Source organism: Heptranchias perlo, chromosome 4 (genome assembly GCF_035084215.1).
Source record: "Heptranchias perlo isolate sHepPer1 chromosome 4, sHepPer1.hap1, whole genome shotgun sequence".
In the NCBI taxonomy this organism is placed as follows: Eukaryota; Metazoa; Chordata; class Chondrichthyes; order Hexanchiformes; family Hexanchidae; genus Heptranchias; species Heptranchias perlo.
The window spans coordinates 102,391,780-102,405,281 of record NC_090328.1 but is presented as its reverse complement, the minus strand read 5'-3'; the positions used below and the strand labels follow the sequence as shown (position 1 = coordinate 102,405,281).

Sequence of the window (13,502 nt, the reverse complement as noted above, 5' to 3'; positions counted from 1 at the left end):
GGCAATTAATGTTTTTAAGGGAGGGGGTTGTTGCCATTTTGGAATAAAATGAGCTTTAAGAGCAGCGTGCAGTTTTCATTAGAACGTCATATGCAAACAGCATAGCATTTTCACATGAATTATGTTGATTTGTATATTCATAAATGTGGGGGATAAGTGTGCTGAACTCCACCAGAATAATGCCCTTAAAACAAGAGAAGTCATTGTACATACCCATACTTTGTGAGATCAGTGTACGGTATGTATATGGCTTGTGGCAGACAGACCTTTCATCACTTCAATAGATGGTCTCGACCTATCATCAGCTTTCTAATGGGCTGCCACTGTTAGGGCTTTAAAAAAATATATGTTCTCAAGAGGTGGACAGTGCTAGTAAAGCAGCATTTACTGCTCATCCCTGTTTGCCTTGAGAGAGCCAACCTAATAGACAGAATAGGAAGGAAGAATTTTACAGTAAATTACCAGATTTAGGAACCTCACCTTACCATGGTGGGATTTGAACTCGTGACTACTGGATTGTTAGTTTGGTACTATAACCACTGAGATACTTGCATTAGCAGGTATAAACAGAGGGTTATTTTCCAATTGGACATATGGGCAGAAGGTCAGTGATGGAAGTTCTGATCAGAAGGATGCCCAGCAAGGTCTGGTGATATTCCCACACTCCATATCAGTTTTCTGTGCCTTTTTAGTCCAATTGATCCACATGAGTGAAACAGCTAATGTTTTGTGGCCTTAGTAGGGATCTTAGATAATTTGCACGGCATTGTCTGACATTGCTTAATAAATTCAACAAGAACTTAGGTAACATTGACACACAGTGGTTCATTTTGATTGTTCTTCCCAGCAGAAACTGACCTTACATCATAAGATTAAATTGCTGATATGCATGCAATGTATCGTGTCAGCTTGGCTCAGTCTAAGTCAGAAAGTCGTGGATTCAAGGCCCACTTCAGGACTTGAGTCGATAATCTAGGCTGACACTTCAGTGCAGTACTGAGGGAGTGCTACACTGTCGGATGGTGCTGCCTTTCAGATGAGAAACCTAGGCCCATTCTGGTGCTTGGAAACAATCCAATGGCACTATTTGAAGATGAGCAGAAAGTTCTTCTGATGTCTTTGCCACCATTTATTTCAACCAGCAGCACCAAAAAATGCTATATGTGGAACCTTGCTGTGCACAAATTAACGGCTGCATTTGCCTACATAACAACAGTGACTGCACTTCAAAAATAAGTCATTAGCTGTGCAGCACTTTGGGATGCTCTGTGGATGTGAAAGATCTATTAAAGGTATGTTTTTTGTTTGTAAAGACCCTTAGATATCTCCTCCTCAGCCAACTTAATCAATGAAAGTCCAGCTACAAGATATATAGTTTTGTTTGTAAAAAGGTTTTTTATTGAATTCAGTAGAGCTTATGCACTTTTTTTGGCTTATGACATATTACAGGTTACATTACATGGTGTTTATAGTTACCATACAGTGAGGTTCTCAGAGTTCAGTACATTTCATTAGCACTAAATATTGAAGTATGACAGGGTTATCTTTTCTTTGGTAGAAATGGGCTTGAAACTAAAATGAACTTGAATTATGATACTCACTGAAACTTCAGATTTAAGAATAGTTCTACACAATTATGTTGAAAGGTGCTATTTATCAAGGTACACTTAACATGTACATAAGAAATACATTTGATGTGATGTAATTTCTTTATATTGATTGTGGAAATCAAGCAGATTGTAGTAGTGCTTGGGGTGTACAATCTATCTAACATCCTTTGGGAAGCTAAAGCGGATGGAACCATGCAGTGTACATAGTAACTATGATTGTTAAGGAACAGCATTGTTTTGTTTAGTGAGAAATCTACACAGTGGGCCAAGTCATGTAGTGTGGAACACCATGTTTGAAAAGAGTACAAGAGAAAATGAGATAAATCAAGAATTGATAGTTAGGTGATGGTTGGGTTTTAAAAGTCTGTAGATTGTAGGAGGAAGGGAAGACAAGGGGAGGGGGGGTGGGGGAGTTCCATAGTTTTGAGGTCCTAAGTGTTGGATCAACCTGAAGGAATAAATCAAATCACAATTTGAAACATGGTGAAACCTTACTTAAAACCAGCAAATTCATGAAAGAAGTCACTACTATAGCGTTATGATACCTGTTTCATTGGAGTGGCACTGGACCAGTTTATTCAGTTGGCTCTCATTATATTGGTTACTCAGTCTAAAAAGGTGTATTGTAAATAGTGTGAGTATTATGCCAAATGCTTCCTAACACATCATCTATTTACAGGTTATTCCAATCATTTCTGATTCTCTTCTGGAATATGAAAACATCCTGGCTGAATAATGCAGGGGAACTAGGGAATTGACTTGTTTAGAATGAAGCAATCTTATTTGCAAGCACAACTCTCAATACTCATCTCTTTCAAACTCTCGATAAAAATATCTCCAGCCTCTGTTATGTACATCACATTGACTGAAGAATATTTCTGTGGGATACAATGCCACCTACGGAAAAAGAAACAAGATAAATTAATGGTCTTTTAATTTTAAAAAAATTGGAAACAGAACAAGAGAAAGAAATGACCAGTTCTTACCTTTGTGATTTGGTTGTGTTTTGCTTTTCTGTTTCCCAAGAAGGGCTTGTTGTTACTGTTTCCTCATTGTCAGAGATTGCATTGAAGCAATGACCTCTGGGGGAGAAATAAAGTTTGCCGATTCAGATACGAGGTAAATCATTCTGCAGTTTTATTTATTAAAGTAGATCATCTTCAAAGACACAATCCTATTATGTAGATTTTCTTAGCTTAGGTTGCACTAAAAGCTGGGTTTAGATCTGCATCTAGTGTATTGCTTTTCAGTGTCAACTGTGGCTCAGTCATTGGACCCTTGCCTTCCAGCCTAAAGGTTGTGAGTTCATAATCCCAGTCTCACGACTTGAGTGCATAAACTAGGCTGATGCTCCCAGTGCGGTACTGAGGGAGTGTTGCACTGTTGGTGGTGCTGAACCAAGGCCCCATCTGCCCTCTCAGGTGGATGCTAAAGATTCCATGGCACAATTTTGAAGAAGAGCAGTGGAGTTCTCCCCTGTGTCCTGGCCAATATTTATCCCTCAATCAACATCACTAAAACAGGTTATTGGGTTTTACTCACTGCATTTATCTCATTGCAGTTTGTGGGACCCTGCTGTGTGCAAATTGGCTGCCTACATTACAACAGTGACTACACTTCAAAACTACTTCATTGGCTGCAAAGTGCTTTGGAACGTACTGGGGTCATGAAGGCACTATATCAATGCAAGGCTTTCTTCTTTCTCTGAGCTGGAGGGAGGGAGATCTTTTGCCTAGGTTTTATTTTGGCCATTATTGCACCTGCCTAGTTTGCTGCAAAAATAAAGCCCAGGCATAGTCTGAACGCTTATCCCAGCAAGATTTCCCTTTGTCCATGCTGGGTGTGGACATTTCGGCTGCTGCATCATTGTAAATAACGGTGGGATGGGGTTTCATGCAGGGACTACGCTTCCCTCACTGACCGCCCAGTGGTGGTCAGCATTAAGGAGCACCCCAGGGAAATACACTTTGTTGGCCTGCTTGTGACAGGCTCCATCGTTGAAGGCCAGAAGCACTTGGGGAAGCCACAAGGAAAGTTCTTAAGGTTTACTACTTAAGGTTTTCTTTAAACTTTTTTTACATCCTAATTATTTTTTAAAAATTGCTTTAAGTTTTTACAAAGGCTTTCGAAGCATGTTAAAAGTATGTTGAAGAATTTTTACTGTATTTTTTTACCTTTTTTTTCATAGTTTATTCTTGTTGGACTGGGCCCCGGGCATTCAAGGATGGATCCTTGGGGAATTCTGTTGGGGGGGGGGGGAGGGGTGCTGTCCACGTGGGAGCTGGAGGAGGAGCCATGGACCCAGGAAAGGACAGTCCCACTGAGGTGGACCTGGAAGAAGAGGCGGTGGAGAAGGGCGGTGGGATTGATGGTGTCGAACATGGCGGAGAGGTCAAGGAAGGATAATGTACCACATTTACAGTCACAGAACATGTCATTGATGACTTTGATCAGGGCAGTCATTTTTGAAGTTTTTTCTTAAAAAATCATGAACTAGAATTTACTATTACACATTATTAGTAGTAGTACTTCCATGTTACGAGGCTAGGGAAGCAAAAATCAGCCAAGCTTCCTGCTCAAAATGCCTCCCCCCCCTCCCTCCCAATACTCATGTAGTCTGCTGAAGCTAACTGGAGGCCGCAGGAAGGATGCCCCATGGACAAAATAACATAGGACCGCTGGTGGCCATGGAACAATACCCCAACACGAAATGTGCCTTCAGGAGAGGAGGACATTGAGAAAATGAGGGATGAAAGACTTCAGTTATGTGGAGAGACTAGAGAAGCTTGTTCTCCTTAGAGCAGAGAAGGTTATGGGGAGATTTAATAGAGGTGTTCAAAATTATGAAGGGTTTTGATAGAGTAGTTTGGGAGAAAGTGTTTCCACTGGCAGGAGGGTCGGTAACCACAAGATACAGGTATAACATGATTGGCAAAAGAACTAGTGGGGAGATGAGGAGAACGTTTTACACATTGAGTTAAAATCTGGAATGCACAGCCTGAAAGGATGGTGGAAACAGATTCAATAGTAACGTTCAAAAGGAAATTGAATATATACTTGAAAAGGAAAAGATTGCAAGGCTATGGGGAAAGAGCAGGGGAATGGGAATAATTGGCTAGCCTCCTTCTGTGCTGCATGGTTCTATAATTCTATAAAATATATTAAAAACAATGCGCACTGCCTGCAAGCTGGTTCCAGAGTGTGATCCATGTCCCAGTCCATAATACTTTCCTAGGTAATGGATGAAGAGCAGGAATAGGGGGAGGGGAGAATGTAAAATTGACAGAGTTGAAGCCTCAAAAAAAAACGCTAGAAAATTGGCTCACCCATAACTCACTCCCACCCCTAAAAATCACCTTGGATCATACTAGAGCCGGTACTGGTTTAGTGCTCACCTGCAGAAGTTAGCGTAGTAACCCTGTGGTTCCAGGATCCAGTGGTTCAACTCCAAAGACTGTAAGTTCACGTACCACTGGTGCAGGCTGCACTCTCCGGGGATATCCTTGCGAGGTGGGTTCCTCCCCCTCCGTCCCCCGGAGCACTGATGGCTGTTCCTGCTGCCACGCGGATTCGCCGCCTTGCTCCTCCCTGGCAGTGCCAGCCGATAGGCGACGAGCAATGGCTCGTCCTGAGAGCTTGTGTCGAGGCAGTAGAGGCTCTGAGTCAGAGCGTCGTGTAAGACCAGACTCCCACTGTCGTCGGTAAACTGGAACTGGAACCCAATCACGTCCACTCTCCACTGTCTCAGGATGGTGGAAACATTAAACGTGTCATAGCCAGAGGACGGCAGTTCACTGAGATTCAAAATCTTCTTGTCCAGTGGATCACTGATGGTGAGGTTGTTCCCTTCTGAACCAATATTGTGTATCGTTACATTGACCTTCAGCGACTTTGGGTGGAGGGTTCTCCGCAGTAGCACCAGCTCTGCTGCCACCATGGAGGGCTGGAGGTTGGAAATGTTAAACCATAACCATCCTGGGTTGTCGTATTCAGGAACTAAAGTAAACGCAGAAAAAAAATGACTGAATTTTACCAGCATGAGACGTATCCGATTCCTTTATAAAAGTTTTCCTTTTGTTACATTTCTCATTATCCATCCTGTTATTGTTTTGGGGAGAAAGAAGACAACAGAATGTTTGTATTCGAATTGACTTGCTCGGCCCCCTCCCCCAGGCTCATCTTTTAGATAAATCAGTGGATTATTGCAAAAAGAAGCAAAAGTAAATATATTCAAGGGTGGATCTAAGCTCAGGGAACTGAAGTGTCTCTATATCTTGATCAAACTTTTCAACCTCTTCACCATTGTTTTACCTGTGTCTGGATTTTCCAGATATTTTGCTGTGCATTGACCAGCACTTTCTTCTGTTTTGACTTCTTCAGCTACTTCTCCCATTTATCATCGATATTCCATTCTACCATTAAGATCACTGAAGAGGCAGCTACGATGTTTTTGGTTTTCTTCTGTCGTTACTCCAGCGGGCTGAATTTCCGAGCAGAGACTGGTGGTGGAGAATCTCGCCCGCTGCCTGCACGTGCTGCGAAAATTTCCCCCTTAGCATGTTTGCCTTCCATGTTTTAGACTACTCAGTGGTACCACTCTCACCGCTGAGTCCGAAGGTCAGTGAATGTAATAATACCTGAGTAAAATATCAGTGAGTGTAACAATACCTGAGTAGGATATCAGTGAGTGTAACAATAGCTGAGTAGGATATCAGTGAGTGTAACAATAGCTGAGTAGGATATCAGTGAGTGTAACAATAGCTGAGTAGGATATCAGTGAGTGTAACAATACCTGAGTAGGATATCAGTGAGTGTAACAATAGCTGAGTAGGATATCAGTGAGTGTAACAATACCTGAGTAGGATATCAGTGAGTGTAACAATAGCTGAGTAGGATATCAGTGAGTGTAACAATACCTGAGTAGGATATCGGTCAGTGTAATGAGACTTCAGTAAGATTTCAGTGACTGTGATAATACTTGAGTAGGATATCAGCTAAACTGATGATATTTGAGTAGGATATCAGTCAGTGTAACAATACCTGAGTAGGATATCAGTGAGTGTAACGAGACTTGAGTAAGATATCAGTGACTGTAATAATACTTGAGTAGGATATCAGCTAGTCTGATACTTGAGTAGGCTATCAGTTTGTGTAAAGACACCTGAGTAGGATATCAGTGAGTGTAACGAGACTTGAGTAAGCTATCAGTGAGTGTCACAATACCTGAGTAGGAGATCAGTCGGGTTTATAAGAACCTTTTGAGCTTTCAAGTCAGTGTTCATTAATAGACAATGCAAATAGCCTCTATTCCAGTTTCACTTTTTTTCTGACAAATGCCTTCAAGTTACATTGAAACTACAGTACAGAAATAGGCCATTCGGCCTAAATGGCCATTTATGCTCCATACGAGCCTCCTCCCTCCCTACTTCATGTGCTCATCTAGCTTCCCCTTAAATGTTTCTATGCTATTTACCTCAACTACTTCTTGTTGTAGCATGTTCTACATTCTTACCGCTCTTTGGGTAAAGAAGTTTCTCCTGAATTTCCTATTGGATTTATTAGCGACTATTTTATATTTATGACCTCTAGTTTTGGACTCCCTCACAAGTGGAAACATTTTCTCTATGCCTACTCTATCAAACCCTATCTTTATGACCTCTATCAGGTCACCCCTCAGCCTTCTCTTTTCTAGGCTTCCAGCCTGTTCAGCCTTTTCTGATAAGGATATCCTCTTAGTTTTGGTATCATCCTTGTGAATCTTTTTTCTACTCTCTCCAATGCCTCTATATCCTTTCTATAATGTGGACCTCTTTTTCGACCTCTTCTTCTAATGCCCTGCCCACCTTGTTGAAAGTTATGATGAGCTATTTGCTGCTTGTGAAACATAAACAAGGCTCCATTGCTATTTTAAATACTGATTCAAGAACAGTTTTAATTTTCCACTTACTGAGACTGCCTCCAGATGTTTTTAATATAATATGCTCCTGATAATTCGAAGACAATATTTATGTTAAAAGGATTGGATTTCCAGTAATTTGAATTAAACAAATTCCTACTCTCCAATTTTTCCTTCCCTACCTCCTTGTGTGGATGTATCTGGACCCGTGCTCGATCGCCCACAGTAAATAACAAGGCAAAGTGGGAATTAATGCTAAAAATAGATTTGAATTATCAGATGATTTGGCTGAAGTAGCTTTGAATTAGGACATGCAGGCCGTATACAGAATGAACTTGTTACACACCGTACCTCTGATACTTTTGAAGCTTTGGACAAGAGTTCCCTCAGTTGCAGTGGAGTCCTTGGTCTCCGATGAGCTGAGCCGCTGATAGATCTGTCTCATGTAAGGGTGAAGTTTGGTACGCCGTGAAAATGTAAGTGTGTTTATATGTAACATCTCCAAGATGGCCTTACTGAACGGTTGCTGTATCCCATGACCGTCTGCATGGCATTGTGTTACCTCCGACGCCAAGAAGCAGACGAGCAACAAAGATCCGGAAAGAAAACTGAACCGTCCCATTGGCACTCTGTTTCCTAAACTCATTTGTTTTTCTTTGCAGTGCACCCCTGGCTGACTTGCTGTGTGTGTCTTGAGCCTATAAGAACAGGGGGGAGTAATAATGAACTTCAGCCAGGAAACTGTTGTTAATTAATTGCAAATTCTTGAAGCATTTGGCAGGTTTTGAAACTCATTAGTGGCACTCAGAAACTGCAGGAAATCTGTAGTTAAGCCTCTCGGGACCAAGAAATATGTTTGGAGTGCAGTTAAACATAGCAATAGAGATGAACACACAAAAAAATTACTCCTGGGTGATCGATTACCACTACAAACCCTTTCCAGTTCAACTTTTACTTCGTTTGTTTTCTAAATATTATTTTTCTTTTGATGAGGTATTTTCGACGATGTATATTGGAAGGAAGAACAAGGAGAGGCAATATAAACTAAATAGTACAACTTTAAAAGGGATGCAGGATCAGAGAGACGTGAGGGTTCAAATCTTTGAAGGTGGCAGGACAAGTTGATGAGACTGTTAAAAAAGCTTACGGCATCCTTGGCTTCATAAATAGAGGCATAGAGTATAAAAGCAAGAAAGTTATGCAAAACCTTTACAAATCACTGGTTAGGCCTCATCTAGAGTATTGTGTCCAATTCTGGGAACAACACTTTAAGAAGGATGTCAAGGCCGTGGAGGGGGTGTAGAGCAGATTTACTAGAATTATGCCAGGGAAGAGGGACTTAAGTTATGTGGAGAGACTGGAGAAGCTGGAATTGTTCTCATTAGAGCAGAGGAGGTTAAGGGGAGATTTAATAGTGGTGTTCAAAATTATGAAGGGTTTTGATAGAGGAAACAAAGAGAAATTGTTTCCACTGGCAGGAGGGTCGGTAACCAGAGGACACAGATTTAAGATAATTGACAAAAGAACCAGAGGGGAGATGAGGAGAATTTTTTTTATGCAGAAAGTTGTTATGATCTGGAATGCACTGCCTGAAAGGATGGTGGAAGCAGATTCAATAGTAATTTTCAAAAGGGAATTGGATATATACCTGAAAAGAAAAAAAGTGCAAGGCTATGGGAAAAAAACAGGGGAGTGGGACTAATTGGTTAGTTCTTTCAAAGAGATGGGCCGAATGGCCTCCTTCTACGCCCCTTTCTGGCGCAAAAACACAAAAGGAAATGCGGCCCAACCATGGCTAACAAAAGGTCTGCACACTGATTGCCTTGGCAACGGGCAGTTGAAAAAACTGTCTGTACTCACCAAGCATTGTTCTGTGAATTATAAATGCGATTTCATCTCGAGGATTTCATTTTCACATCGTTCACCTGACGAAGGAGGTAGCCTCCAAAAGCTTGTGAATTTAAAATAAAATTGCTGGACTATAACTTGGTGTTGTAAAATTGTTTACAAAAGAAATTAAGGCTAGTATTAGATCCAAAGAGGAGTCATATAAAGTTGCCAGGAAAAGTAGCAAGCCTGAGGATTGGGAGCAATTTAGAATTCAGCAAAAAAGGACCAAGAGATTGATTAAGAGGGGAAAAATAGAGCATGAGAGTAAACTTGCAAGGAACATAAAAGTGGACTGTAAAAGCTTCTACAAGTATGTAAAAAGAAAAAGATTAGTGAAGACAAATGTAGGTCCCTTACAGTCAGAAATGGGAGAATTTATAATGGGGAACAAGGAAATGGCAGAGCAATTAAACAAATACTTTGGCTCTGACTTCATGGAAGAGGACACAAATGCTAGGGAACCAAGGGACTAGTGAGAAGGAGGAATTAAAGGAAATTAGTATTAGTAAAAAAATAGTGCTGGAGAAATTAATGGGACTGAAAGCCGATAAATCCCCAGGACCTGATAATCTGCATCCCAGAGTACTAAAAGAGGTAGCCATGGAAATAGTGGATGCATTAGTTGTCATCTTCCAAAATTCTATAGATTGTGGAACAGTTCCTGCAGATTGGAGGATGGCAAAAAAGGAAGGAGAGAGAAAACAGGGAACTACCGACCGGTTAGCCTAACATCAGTAGTAGGGAAAATGCTAGAGTCTATTATAAAGGATGTGATAACAGGACATTTAGAAAATATCAATGGGATTAGACAAAGTCAACATGGATTTATGAAAGGGAAATCATGTTTGACAAACCTTCTGGAGTTTTTTGAGGATGTAACTGGTAGAATAGATAAGGGAGAACTAGTGGATGTGGTTTATTTGGATTTTCAGAAGGCCTTTGATAAAGTCCCACATAAGAGGTTAGTGTGCAAAATTAATATACATGGGATTAATATACTGGCATGGATTGAAAATTAGTTAACAGACAGGAAACAGAGAGTAGGAATAAACGGGTCTTTTTCGGGGTGGCAGGCAAGTGGGGGTACCTCAGGGATCAGTGCTTGGGCCCCAGCTATTCACAATATATATCAATGATTTGGATGAGGGAACTAAATGTAATATTTCCAAGTTTGCTGACGACACAAAACTAGGTGGGATCGTGAATTGTGAGGATGATGCAAAGAGGCTTCAAGGCGATTTAAACAAGTTGAGTGAGTGGGCAAATACATGGCAGATGCAGTATAATGTGGATAAATGTGAAGTTATCCACTTTGGAAGGAAAAACAGAAAGGTAGAGTAATATTTAAATGGCGATAGATTGGGGAATGTTGATGTTCAAAGGGACCTGGGTGTCCTTGTACACCAGTCACTGAAAGCAAACATGCAGGTGCAGCAAGCAGTTAGGAAGACAAATGGTATGTTGGCCTTCATTGCATGAGGATTTGAGTACAGGAGCAAGGATGTCTTACTGCAGTTATACAGGGCCTTGGTGAGACCACACCTGGAGTATTGTGTGCAGTTTTGGTCTCCTTACCTAAGAAAGGATATACTTGCATAGAGGGAGTACAGTGAAGGTTCACCAGACTGATTCCTGGGATGGCAGGACTGTCGTATGAGGAGAGATTGGGTTGACTCGGCCTGTATTCACTCAAGTTTAGAAGAATGAGAGGGGATCTCATTGAAACATATAAAATTCTGACAGGGCTAGACAGACTGGATGCAGGGAGGATGTTTCCCCTGGTTGGGGGGTCCAGAACGAGAGGTCACAGTCTCAGGATATGGGGTAGGACATATAGGACTGAGATGAGGAGAAATTTCTTCACTCAGAGGGTGGTGAACCTGTGGAATTCTCTACCACAGAAGGCCATGGAGGCCAAGCCACTGAATATATTTAAGAAGGAGATAGATAGATTTCTAGACACAAAAGGCATCAAGAGGTATGGGGAGAGAGCGGGAATATGGTAATGAGATAGAGGATCAGCCATGATCATATTGAATGATGGAGCAGGCTCGAGGGCCGAATGGCCTACTCCTGCTCCTATTTTCTATGTTTCTATGATTCTATGTATGGTTCTATAATTCTTTAAAATATATTAAAAACAATGCGCACTGCCTGCAAGCTGGTTTCAGAGTGTGATCCATGCCCCAGACCATAATACTTTCCTAGGTAATGGATGATGAGCAGAAATAGTGGGAGGGTGATGTAAAATTGACAGAGTTGAAGCCTCAAAAAAAGAAACGCTAGAAAATTTGCTCACCCGTAACTCACTCCCACCCCTAAAAATCACCTTGGATCATACTAGAGCCGGTACTGGTTTAGTGCTCACCTGCAGAAGTTAGCGTAGTAACCCTGTGGTTCCAGGATCCAGTGGTTCAACTCCAAAGACTGTAAGTTCACGTACCACTGGTGCAGGCTGCACTCTCCGGGGATATCCTTGCGAGGTGGGTTCCTCCCCCTCCGTCCCCCGGAGCACTGATGGCTGTTCCTGCTGCCACGCGGATTCGCCGCCTTGCTCCTCCCTGGCAGTGCCAGCCGATAGGCGACGAGCAATGGCTCGTCCTGAGAGCTTGTGTCGAGGCAGTAGAGGCTCTGAGTCAGAGCGTCGTGTAAGACCAGACTCCCACTGTCGTCAGTAAACTGGAACTAGAATCTGATCATGTCCACTCCTTATGTGGGAGTAGCAGGCCTGTGCGTGGTGCCTCACAGTGACAACACATCTGAGATTAGAAGCCCATTTTACACTATTGCCAAAAGATAACATTACGAAAATTAATATTTTGTTTTATGTGGCTTGTAATTATATCCGTGTATGGTTTAATCGATGGCTTATCATTCATAGGAGCACGCAATTCAATGATAGTTTTAATAAATAAATACAGTCAGTATGTCCAAAAAATACTAGTGAGTTTGTGTGATGTCTGAAGTCTGGAATTCAGTTGTGATGGTTAACTATCAACATGGAGCTGTTTGTAACTCCGTCTGTAAAGATTATTTCGCATTTGCAAAGTTTGACTTGTACCTTAGATGCAAAACGTCTGACATGGGCGAGCAGTGTCGAGTTCAGAACATAGTGGTGAAAATGTTCAGCTGCTAATTTGGCCTGCGCCTTTAAGGCCAATACTTAAAATAGGCAAATTCAGGTAATTGCACTTACTTATAAACTCCTTAGGTCAATCAGACCCCAGGTCAATGACTGACTTTCTTTTAAGGTTGTTTTGCATCTGTAACAAATTGTGACTTCCCGTGTGTAATGTCTGGAATGTGACTCGATGCATTCTAGACACAAGAGTGTTTTACTTTCCCAGATACCTCTGCACGAATAGTTAATGTTACTAAAATGTTCTGCTTGAATAAGGGACTTTTATTCACAAACATCCTCTGAACTTGAATAATGTACAGTCCTTCCAGAATTTCTACCATTTACATTTTTTTTTCAGCTCTGAGATAAACATAAATAAAAGAAATGTAACAGTGAAAGAAAGATAAAGAAAGAACTTGCTTTGATACAGCATCTTTCACAACCCAGGACTGGTGCTGTACAGTTGATGAAGTACTGTACTTTTTGAGATGCACTTGCTAACATTCATGAGGTCAGGAGGAGGTCCTCTCTTTTCCATGACAGTGACGGGCACATCTAGGATGTCCACCTGCCAAAGAGGTCATCACATCTGTGATTAGTGGTCAGCCAGGGTGTTGCCAGGTGCCCCCATAGAAACATCTGTAAGCGCCCCACTCCTCGCATTTAATTTTATTTTCTTAAAAAAGCAGTTCCTCTTCAGTGGCCCTGAGCATGATCTCCAGGCCTGGAATGGCAGCTGGGCCCCACTTCAGCTGTTGGTCAACCTTGTATGCCTGGTCTCACCCTCACCCAACAAAAATCTATCGACCTCAGTCTTGAAATTTTCAATTCACCTCCAGCATCCTCTTGGGGGATAGAATTCCAGATTTCCACTACCCTCTGTGTGAAAATGACTCCTAAATGGCCTAGCTCTAATTTTAAGATAATGCCCCCTGCTTCTGGATTCCCCCACCAGAGGAAATAGTTCCTCTGTATCAACCCTATT

The 13,502-nt window shown here is 41.6% G+C and overlaps 1 protein-coding gene across 1 annotated transcript; it reads right to left on the bottom strand.

The window, feature by feature from the left end:
- Positions 1–1,375: 1,375 nt before the first annotated feature.
- Positions 1,376–12,061, bottom strand: LOC137320574 (bone morphogenetic protein 2). The gene is made up of 5 exons (XM_067982259.1): positions 11,765–12,061; positions 7,858–8,204; positions 5,006–5,606; positions 2,597–2,692; positions 1,376–2,507 (listed from the first exon to the last, which is right to left on the bottom strand). Exons 2-5 carry the CDS (start codon positions 8,150–8,152, stop codon positions 2,390–2,392), a joined length of 1,110 nt encoding a protein of 369 aa, XP_067838360.1. The 5' UTR covers positions 8,153–8,204; positions 11,765–12,061; the 3' UTR covers positions 1,376–2,389.
- Positions 12,062–13,502: the final 1,441 nt, after the last annotated feature.

Coding starts and splice junctions, on each gene's coding strand:
- LOC137320574 (XM_067982259.1), bottom strand. CDS start 8,152: ATGAGTTTAGGAAACAGAGTGCCAATGGGACGGTTCAGTTTTCTTTCC. Junction 5,607..7,857: donor AAGCTTCAAAAGTATCAGAG/GTACGGTGTGTA, acceptor CGTTTACTTTAG/TTCCTGAATACGACAACCCA. Junction 2,693..5,005: donor TACTACGCTAACTTCTGCAG/GTGAGCACTAAA, acceptor TTTCTCCCCCAG/AGGTCATTGCTTCAATGCAA.